This window comes from Canis lupus, chromosome 27 (genome assembly GCF_011100685.1).
Source record: "Canis lupus familiaris isolate Mischka breed German Shepherd chromosome 27, alternate assembly UU_Cfam_GSD_1.0, whole genome shotgun sequence".
NCBI classification, from domain to species: domain Eukaryota; kingdom Metazoa; phylum Chordata; class Mammalia; order Carnivora; family Canidae; genus Canis; species Canis lupus.
In genome coordinates this window covers 15,442,916-15,459,566 of record NC_049248.1, presented here as the reverse complement: position 1 = coordinate 15,459,566, position 16,651 = coordinate 15,442,916, and the positions used below count along the sequence as shown (strand labels likewise).

The 16,651-nt window shown below is 36.9% G+C and overlaps 1 protein-coding gene across 2 annotated transcripts in view; it reads right to left on the bottom strand.

Annotated features, from left to right (window-relative positions):
• The window catches only part of DERA (deoxyribose-phosphate aldolase), a 117,463-nt gene that overhangs the window by 36,093 nt on the left and 64,719 nt on the right, over window positions 1-16,651 (bottom strand). Inside the window, exon 6 of one of the 2 annotated variants that reach the window (XM_038576915.1) lies at window positions 9,352-9,480. The exons of the other annotated variant lie outside the window; for it this stretch is intronic. Coding sequence (XP_038432843.1) covers window positions 9,352-9,480 — 129 coding nt within the window. The remainder of the gene's footprint in view (window positions 1-9,351; window positions 9,481-16,651) is intronic. 2 annotated transcript variants of the gene reach the window in all.

Sequence of the window (16,651 nt, the reverse complement as noted above, 5' to 3'; positions counted from 1 at the left end):
CAGGGTGGGTGGGTGGGTATGAAGGGGTAAACCTGAAACTTTTGCTCCGGGGGGCTAAATTTAAATTTGCTCCCTGAAATGAGATGACAAGTTAATTAGTTCTTATTCTATCGGTGGTTTAATTTTCAGGGCTAGTTTAAGGAACTGTAAACCAATTTATGCTTTAAATCCATTAACTCTTAACCCAACCCGATATTCTTACACTTTCCCCAGTGGTGAACTCTCAGCTGTAGCATATCTTTTCATAAATTAAATGTTTTTCCTATGAAAGGCAAGATCTTATTTTTAAAAACCCCCCAAACGAGAAAACCAGGCTGGATCCCCACAGGGGTCTAGATGTGCCATCTGGATCAATACTTCTTGAGTATACAAAGATTTTCAGCCTCAGATGAAGGACTCAGTGTGACTTGTGACAATCTTGAGAAAAATAAAAATACACTGTCATTTACTCTACCATTTGACTCCCATTTAAATTTTTAAAAATGGTTTTTAAATCTTAGATGTTAATTTCCTCCTAATCACAGCATTTCTTTTAAAGCGTTGGTTTCCTTCAGTTATAACAGGTTTCTCACGGTTTATTTTCTTCCCGTTTTATTATTTTTAATGGCTTCCCTTATACTTTCTTTTATTTCTCTGCTTCATCTTATTGTTCCTGAATTACTCTGATCTTATTGGGTTGAATTTCAAATATCCCCTCCCCTGGTTTCTACTTTTTTCATTTTTGATTTCCTATACATTACAAAATTCCAGCCAAGTTCAAAACTCATTTTGCATTCCTTCAAGGTCTGCTTTTCTCAAGCCCCATATTTTTGTGTTCGTACTCTTCCCACAGATCTTCATCAGCAATTCAAACCTGATGACATTATGATTGCATCTTTAGTGCTTTTCTACTCCAACCTTATTTATCATGCCTGCATTATTTCCAAAGATAAGGTCTAGAATAACTTCAGAATGGAGCTTGTTAGCTGTTGCGTGTGTGTGAACAGTCCACCGCTACTGAAAGATAAAGCCACTTTTCTACATTCTGGCATTATTCTTAATGTGTGCGTTTGCGGGGCTGAAATCCCTTAGCAGTAGATGGACCTGCTTTAGACTTCTCTTTTCTATAAGCATGTTTCCCTTTCTATCTTACTTCCTATCACCTTGTTTTTGGATTGTTTGATGAAAAAATATGGCTCTCGTTTTTCTTTCCTGATTATATTCCTTTTGAATTGCTTACTCTTACCTCACCCCCTCCTTTATTTGTATTTCTCTCACCATACTGCCAGCAATGTGAAAGTCAGATCCATTTTCCTTGACCAAAAAGCCAAGGCAGAAGTTTTTCTGTAGCCCTCCAGCTGCCTCAGAATCTTCTCAAAACTTTTATATGTCATACCACTGCTTGTGTCATTCAAACAATGCCCCCAATACATAATCTCCTTGTCAACACTATAAATTATCTATCTTTTTGTTCAATTAAAATAAAATTTTGCTCTCCAGATAACACGTCCAAATTCTACAAGGTCGTGGTACATCTGGAAGGTTGAATCTAGGTCTTCAGTGTTTACTTTGCCTGTTTTTACTTTTCCTTATCTCTTTCTTTCTCATTCATCTGTCTGTCCATTTGTTCATTCATTCATTTCAAAATATTTTCTTAGGCTGTCTTAGATGCCAGGCATAGTAGCAATCACAGAGAAATACAAATAAATTAGAGATAGTCCTTGGCTCAGGATGGTTCATAGTTTTGCAAAAGACTCAACAGGTAAAACAATGGATGATGATACTGTATGACAAATGCTACCAGTATTCACAACTGTCCTAGGAGCACAACGGTATGAACAATAATTAATTCTGCCTCTAGAGGATCATGGAGAGGTTTGGCAAAGTATGAATATTTTATTTAAATCTATAAAAACAGCTAAGAGGAGAAGAGAAAGCTGTAATAGACAAAGGAAATGATGTAACAAAGACAGAAGTATGTGGAATGTTTCCAAATATCAATAATGACCATATAGAATTGCAGCAAAAAATCCTTTTTAACTGATGTTCCCATTTTGCCATAGAAAAGTACCTACCTCATAGAGTTACTGTGAAGGTTAAATGTAAACATATATAAAGTCCTTAAAATAGTATCTGTCACATAGTAAGAGTTCAAGAAATGCTGCTATTACTATTGTACTGTAGATTGTATTACATATATTTCATCTCTTTGAAATATTTTCTTTCCTTTTTTTCCTCCTAGTTCCTGGCTTCATTCTGGATCATTGTGGCTGCTGAGTAAGTGATCTCCAGTTAAATATTTTATTCCAATACACATCTAAGGAGATAAGGTGGCTTATAGTTTCCAGAGTAAAGGAATTAGGAGGTATGACAAATAACCACAGCTGAGAAGTATAGGATAAACAATTTAATTGGGCCACATCTAATAGTGATTCTAAACTGATCAAATTCTTTTGAAAATTTTCTTTTTTAAGACAGAGCCAAAAGTTGGCAAAACAAGTTCCTATCTAAGATTCGCTGAACAATCCTACTAACATATTAATAAGCTTTGAGATCATCACAGAATGGAATCCTGCTCAATATATTCTATCTCCTGCAGCTACACCAGATGGTTCTGAAAAGTGATAGTCTGAATAATGCCTTATAATAGTCTAGGAAAAAAAGATTCAATTATGTTTCCTTCCCAACTGAGGTAGGATGGCGTAGGAAGGTATGCTGATATTTTTTAATAACTTGCAAAGTACTTTCTATATAATGCAGCCATACACATTACTTCACTTGAAATGATAATCAGATTAATTTATTTACTTAAAGTCACAAACTGTGCAAGAAAGAACAAGAATCCAGGTCTTCTAACTCCATGACCTATGGCTCCTTCCCTTAAAACATCTGAAAGACCTAAACCAAAGTAAACCAAGAGTAAGCTAGCAATCTAGTTGACCAAACATGGGAACATCTAGGTTAGCTTTTTATTTACAATGAAGCCTGATACCAGACCAATACAGTTACATGTCTCTAGCTTACTATCCAGAGAATTGGTCTGCAATAATCTAAATAGCTATCAATGTAACAAGATAACTATTATTAATGTGAATTATAAAACATCTTTCCTTTTGAGATTTTTATGCTAAATTAAAGAGAAAACAAAAGCTATGAAGATAAAACAGAATAAATGTACCAGATTTACCCTCCTGCTACAGCCATACCACTGAAACAAAATATAAAAGGCAACTATTTTCAGGCCCTGGAAAACTGGCAGCTCAGATACAGATGCCGAGATAATCCAGTTACATAAATTAGTAGGGAAGGACTTTTAATCAACTGTTATAAATATGTTCAAAGACTTATAAAAAATATAATCTCAATGAGTGAAAAAATGTTGAACATCAGCAGAGAAATGAATCTCTAAAAAAAATGAAATGGAAATTCTAAAACGAAAAATGTATGTACAATAGCATAAATTTCACTACATGGGCATAAGAGCAAATTTGAGCGGAAAATAAGGGTCAATGAACTTGATGATCCATGTAAATTAACCAATCAGAAGAACAGAGGAAGGAAAAAAAGATTAAAATTAAAATGGGGGATCCCTGGGTGGCTCAGCGGTTTATCGCCTGCCTTTGGCCCAGGGTGCGATCCTGGAGTCCCGGGATCGAGTCCCACGTCGGGCTCCCAGCATGGAGCCTGCTTCTCCCTCCTCCTGTGTCTCTGCCTCTCTCTTTCTCTCTATGTCTATCATAAATAAATAAATCTTAAAAAAAAAAAATTAATTAAATTAAATTAAATTAAATTAAATTAAATTAAATTAAATTAAATTAAAATGAACAGGGGGTGCCTCGGTAGAATAGTTGGCTGAGCATTAGACTCTTGGTTTCATCTCCAGTTGTGAGATTGAGACCCGCATCAGGATCCATGCTCAGGGAAGAGTCTGCTGGAGATTCCCCTCCCACTCATGCTCTCTCCTCTCCCTAAAATAAATAAATCTTTAAAAAACTAAAAATAAAAAAATAAACAGGACTTCAGTAACCTGTGAGACACTATCTAGCACTCCCATACTTAAAGTCCTAGAAGGGAAAAGGGGGGTCGAAAATATATTTGAAAAAATAACTATGGACATTTTAGTCCAAAACTGGGTGGAAAACATCAACCTACAAATCCAAGAAGTTTAGGAAACTAAAAGCAGGATAAATACAAAGAAAATCATATTTAGGCACATCATGGTCAAATTAGTTAAAAAAACAAGGATAAAGAGATAATACTAATTGACCACAACCAGAGTAAGAGGAAACCTTACTTACAAGGAAACAAGAAAAAGTGGAATTCCAAGAAATGGAATGGCATGTTTAATGTATTGAAATAAAAATAAAACAATAATCTGGAACACCATATTCAGCAAACATACCTTGAAACATGAATGCAAAATGAACACATTTTCAGATGGACAAAATCTAAGAGAATTAGTCACCAGCAGACTTACAAGTAAGAATAAAGAAGGAAACGACATATGTGTGAGAAAATATAAAAGACTAGTTTTGCTTAGTTTTCTTTTAATGTCCTTAAAGGACAAATGACTGTTAAAACAAAAATCACATCCTATTTAAGGAGGAGTTTTATAAATAGATGGAAGAACACCACTAAAATAAGTCAAAGGACTAAAGAGGGTGTAAACACACAACTGTTGTTAAGGTTTTTGCACTCATAACACATGAACTGTAAAGTAGAATAATATTAAATCTATGTAAAATGTGGTAAGTTAAAGATGCATATTGTGGGACGCCTGGGTGGCTCAGTGGTTGAACTTCTGCCTTCGGCTCAGGGCGTGATCCTGGAGACCCAGGACCAAGTTCCGCATCAGGTTCCCCACAGAGAGCCTACTTCTCCCTCTGTCTAGGTCTCTGCTTCTCTGCGTCTCTCATGAATAAATAAATAAATAATATATATTTTTTAAAAGATGCATATTGTAATTGCTAGAGCAACTGCTTGAAAGGTACAAAAAGGCTGTAAATAAAAAGCAAATAGAGAAAAAATAAAATGAAGTGTTATCAAATATTTAATGAACCCAAAAGATAGCAGGAGAAAAGAAAAAATGGATCAGAATAAATAGGAAACTAATTGCAAAATGACAGATTTAAGTTCTATCATATCAAATATTGTGTAAAATGAAAATGAACAAAACATTCTAATTAAAAGTACAGATTCTCACAATGGAAGAAAAACAGACTGCCTACAAGAGATAGCTTTATATATATAACAGAAGATGGGTTATATATTTCATACATACACATATTTTTTTCATAATAAAAGGATGAGAAAAAGATATACCATGTAAATGGTAAGAAACACACAAGAAATCTGGTCGGGTTAGATTAATACCAGACAAAGCAGACATTCAGACAGGACTAATACAGGAAATAAAAAGGGACATGTCATAATAAAAGCATTAATTCAACAGGTAAACAAACATAACAATCCTAAAAGTGTATATACTTAATAACAAAACTCCAAAATACATTTCAAAAAAACTGACAAAACTAAAGCAGTAAGTGGACAAATCTACAATCATATTTGGAGACTTTAACACCCTTGTCTCTTGGTAATATACAGAACAGGTAGACCAAAACAAAATAAAACAAAACCAGATCTGAAAAATGTGATCACCAACTTGACCTACTTGATATTTATAGAACACTGATACTAGTATCTGCAAATACATGATATTCTTTTCAAGTGCACTGGATGCATACTTAAAATATACCATAAAATGGGCTACAAAGCTCTTTAACTTCAAAAGACAAAAAATTCTTACTCTTCCCTGAGCATAACAGAATTTTAAATTACAAGTCAATAACAATAAGATATCCAGAGAAGCACAGAATACTTGGGAATTAAACATTCTGTTGATCTATCTCTGTTAATATTTGCTTTATGTATTTAGGTGCTCCAATATAAATGTTTATTATAAATAACACTCTAATAATATCCTAAATACCAAGAGATATCACAAGGGAAATTAGCAGTATTTTTAACTCAATGAGGATGAAAAAGCAACAAAGCAAAAAATTAGTTCTCTGAAAAGATTAATAAAATTGGCAGAACTCTAGCAATATTCTTTTCTACCAAGAAGAAAGACAGAAACTAACAAACAACAGGAAAGAAAACAAAAATGACAACATCAAAAGTAAAAAAGGAGGTATAACTACAGACCCTATAGACACTGGAATATCATAAATTTTACAGCAATAAATTTGGCAACTCGGTATATTTGTACAATGGAATACCTAAGCAGACTCCTACACACAGAACAACATGGATAGATCTCACTGCTATTATCTTCCGGGTGGAGGGAGAACAGGCACAGAAGAGTACATACTGTATAACTCTATGATGTTCTAAAACTGGCAAAGCCAATCTATGCAGATAAAATCAGAGCACTAATGGCAGCTGGGGCAGAAGGTAAAAAGTGTGGAACTGAAAGCAGAGGCACCAAAAATATTTCTGGGATGATGGAAAATATATATTGTAGAAAGTCATCATATTGTACACTTAACACCCCAATGTATACAAATTTACCTCAATGAAGTTGATTTTTAAGGAAAAAATATATCAATAAAAAATGCCAAGGTAGAACTGTAATATATATAAATGTAAATTCAGTCCAGAATTCTTAAAAATTCTTCAAAACATACTTCATTTCTATTATATACCTTCTTAAGAGAATATGAACCATAAACTATCGGCCAGGAAGTATGCTGAATGCTTTCACTTATTATATCTTGCAAAGATGGTTATGTGTCTTACTTAACTCATTATAAGGTCAAGCACAGTACCTGAGGAGACAGCTGTGTTACAGCGAAAGTAATAACCCTGGAGCCAGAAGACCTATGTTCAAATAATGACTATATGTGATCTATTAGCTTTGTGACCTTAGACAAGTCACTTTTAAATTTCTTCATCAACGACTGAGTTGATGTGAAGATTAAGGAATATCATTTTAAAGTATCTGGTAACGCACACACAAATATAAGTTTTCTTACCCATAGGAAGTGTTCAACAGACACTGATTAAATGAAGAAATGAAAGAGATAAGCAACCACTTGGACAGAGATACATGCAGACAGGAAGAGACAGGGGACAGCATGTTCCTACTCATGTTTGGTTTGGTTTTGTTTTTTTTCTTGTGGAGGGTAGAATAGGGGCTTCCTGGCATGACGACTTAATACCATGTTCCTATCATGAGCAGTAGGTACAGTGAGTAGGATAGGCTGGAGGTTGGCTGACCTCCCAGAATGAATATACTTTCCTTATGACCTGGACCACAGCATTCTGGGCTAACAATCCCTTGTCCTGGCAAGGAGCATGAAAAGGGAGTTTTTTACCTGCCTACCTAGGACTCCAAGGGGCTTTACCCAGGCTCATAAGAGCTGCAGCGAGTCTTCTATTATTGCAGACTTTTGAAATGCCAACGTAACCGATAACCCACTGTTTACCATCTTCCATTATTCCTCATCCTTAGGTTTTCAGAGGTTGTGCTCTAAATGAAACAACCAGAGCAGAGATCATCTGGATACAGTGGCAATGAGTAGAGCAATAGCTTCATGAATGCCCAGCAGGTTGATTTTCTGTAGAGTTCCAGGGAACAATGACAATCTGACAGTACTCAAAAAGTATATGAGTATAAAAATCTAGAGGGTGACTACAACAGAGGTTCATAGTGAAGACCTGAGAAGTCATGTATCTTCACCCAGATACGGAGCCACTGGTAGGGCATCTAGAAATGTAATACTAATTCACGCTAAATGTGTTATGTCACCTGACAGAGGGTTCAACAAAATGCCCTGGGGGCATGCAGACGAGATACTGAACGAAATGGTGAGGGAGGAAGCAGTATTGGGGAAATACTCTTGAAAAAGGGGACGCCTGTGCTGAATCCAAAGCTATGAAGGAATTACTTGGGCAAAAGGCATTCCAGGCAATGGCCACAGCATGTATGATGACTTGAAAGGGTTGGATGGTGCCATCTGTGGAGAACTATAAGGAATTTCATACAGCTGGAGCATATGGTGTGAAGGAACAATGAGACTGTAAAGGCATAGGCAGGGTCTTAAGAAGGACCTTTAAAGTCAGGCTGAAGGAATTTACATTTTACCTTGACAATGAAGGGAATCCACTAAAGGATTTTTTTTCTTTGACTGGGCAGGCCAGGTGCCCCTTGTGGTGACCCTGGCTCTCTGAAAGTGATGTGAGAGTGGAGGGCAGGGGAGGTAGAGAGTGCAGCTTCTGGTGAAGGCCTTGTGTGTGTGTGTGTGTACGTGTGTGTTGTTTCTTATTAATGCAAGTGAATTTTATTTCCCTCACATCTCGCTGAAGAGAAGGCTGCTCCTTCCATCACCTCTCTCCTCATGTGCTCTCCACCTTCACATTTTTCTTATGTATTAAAAGAATCATTCAGTGGCAAGATTACATAAAGCACACTGGATTCAGAGGTGCCCTGCTGGCAAATACTAGCTCAAGTGTACAGGTGCACAAGTATTTTCCTTTGTCTCCAACTGGGTCCAGGGACAGCGTAAGCCACCAAAGGATTTTAAGCAAGCACTACCAAAATCAAATTAGCATTTTTAAGAGACTATTCTGGCAACAGTGTGGGAAACAGATTGGATGGGAACAAAAGCAGAGACGGGGCAAGTAGTGAGGAGACTGATGTGATCCATGCTGGGTATGGCCGGAGATGGCAGCACGCAGGATGGAGAGAAGATGTGTTAGATACAGTGAAGAGGTAGACTTCTCAATACTCATTCACTAGTTCACGTGAAGGTGAGGAAAAGAAGGAACCAAGCTTGACTCCCAGGTTTCAAGCTTAGATGTATGAACGGACAGGCAGGCCTGCTGTTCAAGGAGATGAAGAAGTCAACCTGCATTTGAAAGTATAAAAAGCAATGATATTGCACTCCATTTTAAAAGAAAAATTAACACAAACAAAAGCACAGGCTGCCTTAGACGGTATAGTTACACATCTCTGAGAAAAATCAAACACTTAAATTCACAGAGAGGAATAAGTCAGAGTTAAAGAAATTCCTGTCTAACATATGTTGATGAATGAATAATCAAAGAATAACAAGAAGGCAATTCACTAACAAGAGAGCCATCTACTGCCTTACAAGGATAGTGCAGCAATGAAATGCCACAAAAAACGTGAGAGAAAGCCAAGTTTGTGACCACTTCACACTGTACATGTATTCACAGAATATCTGAGTCCTCCTACAAAAATGTCCAAGTGGTTAGCATTTTTTAGCTAATAGCCAAATATTTTAGCTTGCTTGTTTCTCCTAAAAACATCAATTCAATTTATATAATCATTTGAATTAGAACACTTACCTGCCATCATTGCTATCATACTGGCTTTATAGACATTAGTAAGAGATGCAAGTTCTCCTGTTGCTAAGATGGTTTTGAGATGAGCCTCCCCACAGGCCTTGCGAAACTGACGAATCTCATCATACAGGGCTGGGGGAGGAAATAATTGAAGCAGTTACAAAGCAGGCAAGTGATAACATAACTTGGCAACCATGTGCAGCTGGTAGAACCCATCTCGGATTTAGGAAACATAAAACATTTGTCACTTTCTAAAAATCACCCCAATTTAATATCGCCTAGAGCATTCTGTTGCCGTTCACATCCTGTTACAAGAAATGCTTAGTTTGTTACCAGGAAACTTTCTAAGCCCCTGCCCAAGGTCCAGAGCCACACAGCTTTTAAAATATCATTATAATGACATGCAAATCACAAATAATTTCTACCTCTCCCATATGTTGGTTACTTACGAGAAAAAACACATTTATCTACCATATATGGGGGTGTGCCACTTTGCAAACTAAATAAAAAAAATCCTCAGGTCCTTATTAATACTTCCATTCACACATAATAAGTTCCCTTGTTAGAATATAAAGCAGGCCTTTCCTGAGAGCTCTGTTAATGACAATAAAGATGTAACAGCCTTCCCCATTATCTGTTTAAATATCTGACTAAAAAGCATTGGCCTAGCCAGGTATGCTGGATGTATGTGCACAAAGCCAATTGTAGAGAGATTCATAGGTGCAGTCTTGAATCTATTCACCCCTGAACATGGTACCAAATCTGGCTTTTGATGGATCCACTAAGCACCCTGAAAACAGCTTAATTAAAAATACACATACACCCCCAAAACCCCCAAAAAACCTATACTCAACAACAAAAAAAGAATCAAGGGGGGGAACAGTTCATATTCAAACAAAATCAACAGAATTTTAGTAAACAAAATCAGCTTAAGGAGTATGAAAAAAATTTTTAAAGATTTTATTTATTTATTCATAGAGACAGAGAGAGAGAGAGAGAGGCAGAGACACAGGCAGAGGGAGAAGCAGGCATCATACAGAGAGCCTCATGTGGGACTTGATCCAGGGTCTCCAGGATCACGCCCCGGGCTGCAGGCGGCGCTAAACCGCTGCGCCACTGAGGCTGCCCCAATGAGTATGAAATTTTTGAAAAATTACTTAACAGAGCCTTCTGTCATGACACCAGTAGATTTGGCTTTTACTCTGCATCAGGTTCACTGCACTTGTTCGCTGAACTTGGGTTATTACCACACACTGTTGCATAGTATCAGGACTTTTTTGTTCCTCTGTATAGGTGTATATTTTAGGATATACACCTATTCAGAATACATAAGCACATGGTCTAAACTGAGCAGGAAAGAAACATTTATAATATGGGATAGGGTTAGGGTAAGCAGTTTTGAATGCAGACACGAGACTTCCTTATCAATTCATGGGTTTACTAAAGTCCATGTAAAAGACTAAAAATTAGTCACAAGTCAGCAAACTCAGTCAAAACCATGAAAATTCTATCAAGATGAAGAAGACCTGGCATCTCAATCCCAGAAAACCTGAACTCAACTTGAAGCTCAAAGGGAAAACTGAACCCAAATAAAAGCAAATATTCTATTACAGGATGCTTGGTAAATTTTAGTGTTTGTCACTGTCAAGAGACGGCATCTACAGAAGGTTTTTCAAGAAAGGACTGCATATTTTCACAAATCCCTAATAATCAGTGGCTTGGAGCATTAGAGATGATCTAAGATGCCACACTGCCTACCTCACCCTGGGCCATCCTACCCAAATCGTGAGAAGTCATCTCACCTACACATCCGATATGACATGTGTGAGAGTGGTATAGGCAGGAAAGACTATGTGGCAATAACAATTTATATTCTTTATATTCTTTTAGCTCAAGGAACGAATCTTGGATGGAATAACACTTGTCTAGTTACTCAATCTAAAAACAGAAAGTTGTTCTCTAAGAACTAGTGACAAGGAAATCTCTTGATCTGAAAATTCAAGAATACTAACCCAGAGTTAACTTGTGACTTAATGATTTTTCTTCCACAGTACAGCATAGCCATAAAAAGCAGGCTTGAGAGTCAGACAAATGTGGATTTAAAACCCATCCATCCCTTCCTGCATGACCTTGGGCAAGTTATTCTCTCTCAGTCTCAGTCCCATCCTTGAAGTGTCAATAATAATACTTATTTTATAGGGTTATTATGAGGATTAAAAGGGAAGATACAAAGTACTCTATACATTGTCTGGCTCATTGTAAACACTCAGAAAGTTTAACCATCATTCTTAAGCTCAGAATTCTAGTAAAATGAGTTTCAATTAAGGTTGTGTGATAAAAGCCAAATCTGATTCATGGCCTGACCCAACTCCTTGTACTGCACCAAAATCTTGTTATACGGATTAGTGCTTACAATCAGTGAGTCATCAGATAAGGCTTGAAAATGTTTTATTACAACATTTGTTAAGGTGAAGTTTGATCTGTACAACAAAATTCTTAAAACAGTGATCCCAATCATACTTATGAACAAAACTATCAACCTTTTTCTATTACCTTTTGATATCCAGTCAATTTCACCTTCAGTTAAAATTAATCAGAAAAAAAGATGTATTTTATGACTCAATTATCAGCCACCTGGAAGTGATGCTCTGTAATCCATGATCCAGAGTGTAACTGGACTTAAACAAATACATAACCAGTGTCTTCTCATTCTCTAACTGCCAACTCCTCAAATCATTTTACTAAACGATTTCACCACAGAACAGGGTCAATTTTGCTGAGCAAGTATCTTAATCCTTAGAGTTCAACACTGGGAAGTTGTTCGTCATTTTTTTCTGTTACTATTTTGCCCAGAATATACCAGAACAATTCAATAAAAAGCATACTGAACTTGTCCTTTGTATAATGTGACTGGGCTCTATCAGGCAAATGTTTCGGCTTCTGGATCTTACTAAGCGATGCAAAGATGACAATGCAGTCAGGACGTTCATTAGTATGACTACAGCAGCATCACCAATGGCAGCAGATCCAAGAGTCCCATGACCCAGTGGCCACTGGCCATAGTACCTATGCTGGCCTTGGTGGCAGCACCAGAAGTAGCCTGATAACCACCCTTCCCATGTCACATCTGGCTATATTCTCTGCTCCCCAGTCTTTCATGGTCCTGCTTATTTCTCAAGCCTGGTTCTCCTGGCTTCTTACTGACTCAGTAAGCTACTCTATGTCCTCCCAATAGATGCTTTTTCAGCTTAACTTAATCTGAATTGGTTTCATTAATTTTCAATTCATAATTTTAGTATAACAAGCATTTGCAAGGCTGGTATAGTGTAGGACAAGAGCATGGGTGCATATGAACGACCTGGGTTCATATGCTAGTTCCAAAACTAATCTGCTGTTTGATTTGGGCAATTAACTCTTAAACTTTGTCTCAGTTTCCTCTTCAATAAAATGGGGATTATAGAGGTATGCACACCTCATAGAGTTCTTTCAAGCATTAAGTAGGCTAATATGTGTAAAGTGCTAAGGATAGTATCTGGTACATCGGTTAATGCTCAAAGAATGTCAGATTATTTTCCTGTTGCTGGTGGTGCTGTTATTGTTACTGCTGAGTGCTTATTAGGTTCTGACCTAGAGGGACTTAACAAAGCAGGGGAGACTGTGACCTATGTTTCTAAGAAAACATAAACACAACCTCTTTGGGGCCTAGAAAGCAGGTTGGGGGAATAATGTTTACTACATCACAAACTTTTTTTAACTTGGAGCCCATGTTCCCAGACTCCTGGGATAAGAGTTTTGCTACTTGCTAGTTATGTAAATTTACAGGAATCATTCCATTTTCCAACCCTGATCAGTTAGGGGAGCCTAGGTTTGCTCATATATTTTTGTGAAGATTGGATAAAATAATACATTTGGCCAGAATAGAACAAAGCAGTTAATAGGCATTTACTCAGTCAATACTAGATTTCCAAACTTTTCCTTATATAGTTTCAGGAATGCAAAAGTAACTTTGAAAAATTAAATGGAGCAAGAACTGTCTTAATATTTATAAAAACAAAATTAGAATTTACAAATTTAACCTGTTAGAAAAATAGACCACTTCACTCCAACACAAACCATAGAAGCCACAGAAAAGCACCAGTAGTGTCCAGGTAGTTTTAACCACCTTGGCATTACAGTGATTGATGACATATGTAAATCCAAGTGACTTGATGGCTGAAATGTAACCCAGTCAATCTCAAATCATAATTTCCTTTCACTATAGATGAAGGAAATAATGGAAAAACTAATGGGTGGATTTTCCTCCTCATCAGCAGGAAAGGACAGCATCGGCATGTGGGTTTATATAATTGCTACTGGAATATACATGTGGAGGAAATTATAGTGGAATTAATATGTTCAATAGACCCTCTTCCCAAAAAACTCTTCATGAGGAACAGCTACTGAAAACAATGAGAAACTCCCTAAGTTGTAAAGCATCTTCTTCTAGAATGCTCAGTGTTTTCTACGTATCAGTTAAACATCCCTGTGGGGTAGCTGACAGTTACCTCTACATTTTATATGTGAAAAGTGAAATGCAGAGAGATGAATGACTTGCCAAAAATCTCCTCACAATTTTTTGTCTCTATTGCACCAAACACATACATGTGGGCAGATACACACATGCTGTCGTTAAAATACATTCTCAAGGAAATAAACTGAAGAACGTCATGTAATAGAGTAATCAAAACCTAGGACCCAAACGGATGTCAACTCCCATTTAGTTCAAATTACAAACATTACAGATGAGCATTATAATCCTAGGACCTGATTTTCATTCTTGGAGGGAAAACAAAGTTGAGGAAATTGAAAAGTTCCAGAATAATTCAGAAGCATAAAATAATTTTATGATTCAATATGCTAAAAAAAACTATTAATTGCTCTATCAGCCTTCTGGATGGAATCAGAACAGCACACTATGTTATAGTGAAGTTCACTTGTCTGAATCAGGACTTTTCTGCACTTGCTTACCCACTAATTGGCTGTTGTCATTTGGGAAAGTTACTGAACCTCTCCAAGCATCATTTTTCTACTCAAGATCTGACAGAAGATCTTTACTTTTGGGGCTCAAAGACATCTCAAATCCCGGGAATAAATGTAAATGTAATTATTTAAATAATTATGAAGGTAATCTATTAATTGTCTTTCTCTTGGCTCCATCTTTAATAATAAGCAGTTATAAAAATGAAGATACACTTTGACTTGCTCTAAAATGTTATATTGTTAGAATTAAGACCAAACAGCTTCTTGTTATTGGTTTAGAAAGACATTTTGGAACTCTATACTTTGTGGTTGTGGTAGCTCTCAGCCAGAGAGAGGTAGGGGAACAGAGGTACTTTCATTTGCACACTGCCATGAAGGTGGAAGTAAGCTTGGAACTGGCATGTTACTGGGGTCTTGGGAAATTCTGGGCTCACATGCTGCCAGATCAGGGTCAGGGGTGGTTATCCTCATCAGTGAGGGCTGGGAGTTCTGGAGGACGTGGTGAACTCAACTAGCCTGACTGTGCAGTACTGAGCCAGGGAGATAGCCTGTGTGGTCAAGAGACTGTTACATACAAGACAACTGATCAAATAAAGAAATATACTGAGGACGATGGGAACAAGATTTCTCATGACAAGAAAGAGGGGCATAAATATAGAAAGGGAAAGGGGAAGAATAACCACATGATGTTGGCTTATGAGGAAGTCATCGATGTGAACTTACGGTTTCTACTGTGGATGATAGATAGACAAATAGATATAAATGCATGTGTGTTTATACATGTTCATCGTGTATATGTGAACATTCACGTGTTTCCTAGATCTGTCCACTGAAAGGGCTTAGAAACAATAGCCTTGCAGCAATGAGCCCATCTAGCACCCAGATCTTGGTTTCTAAATACCAGTCTTCAATGAAAAGAAGCAGAGCTCTTGGAAAAATGGCTGATTCCAGGGCTTGGGCAGAGAAAGTTAAAGATAAGCCTGAAATATTTTTGATAAGAATTCAAGGAAGTTCTCAAAGAATAATACGAACATATCAGAAGGACAGAAGAAGGGATCCCTGGGTGGCGTAGCGGTTTGGCGCCTGCCTTTGGCCCAGGGCGCGATCCTGGAGACCCGGGATCGAATCCCACGTCGGGCTCCCGGTGCATGGAGCCTGCTTCTCCCTCTGCCTGTGTCTCTGCCTCTCTCTCTCTCTCTCTGTGTTACTATCATAAAAAACAACAACAACTATAATTCATAAAAAAAAAAAAGGACAGAAGAGCCATCTGAAGCAGCTCCCACTAGCCAAATCTGAGAAAATCTGAGTATTAAGATAAATAATGACAGTAATGGATTATAACTAGTTAAATAAAATAGAATTCCATGAGTTCTTACAAACAGAAAGGAAGAAAATGGGAGAGGAGAAGGTGACGCTAGTAAGTATAGAAGAAATGCTGGAATTAGAAAATTGCCACTTGACAACAGAGTAATAACTGAAGAATTATGAATGAATGTTAAAACTACTGAATAAACGTTAGATGAGGGATAGGATATTAACAAAGTCTAAAAATACTTCCATTCATATTCTGTATTAATTAATTATTAAAACACAAAATATTTATTAATTTTACAATGGAGAAACTTGCCAAAAAGCATCTTTGCCATTTAAAAATTAACATAATGGGACAAACCAATATCTTATGATTCCTGAAATAATGCACTGAGAAGAAATGAGCAAAACATCTGTGGTATTTCTCCCCAAAACATATAACTTGAATCTAATCATGAGAAAACATCAAACAAACCCAAAAGAAGCATATTTTACAAAATGACAGGCACCTATTCTTTTAACTCAAGGAAAGACTGAAGACTGTTCTAGATTGAAGAAGTCTAAAGAGGCATATAACAACAGAAGCCAATAAAGAACATTATTGAGACAATCTGCAAAATTTAAGCAGTCTATGGATTTAATGGTAGTATGATATCAATGTTAATTTCCTGATTTTGATGGTGCACTGTGGCTTGGTCCAAGTGTTCTTGTTTTTAGAAAATAAACACTGAAATATTTATGAGTAATGGGTTGACAGGTCTGCAACTTAATCACAAATAATTAAAACAACAATTACATATACACAATTTTATATATATGCACACACGTACATACGTACACACAAAGAGACAATAAGAAGGCAAAAGGTAGATAAAGCAGAATTTTTTTTTAAGACTTTATTTATTCATGAATGAGAGACACACAGAGAAAGAGGCAGAGACACAGGCAGAGAAAGGAGCAGGCTCCATGCAGG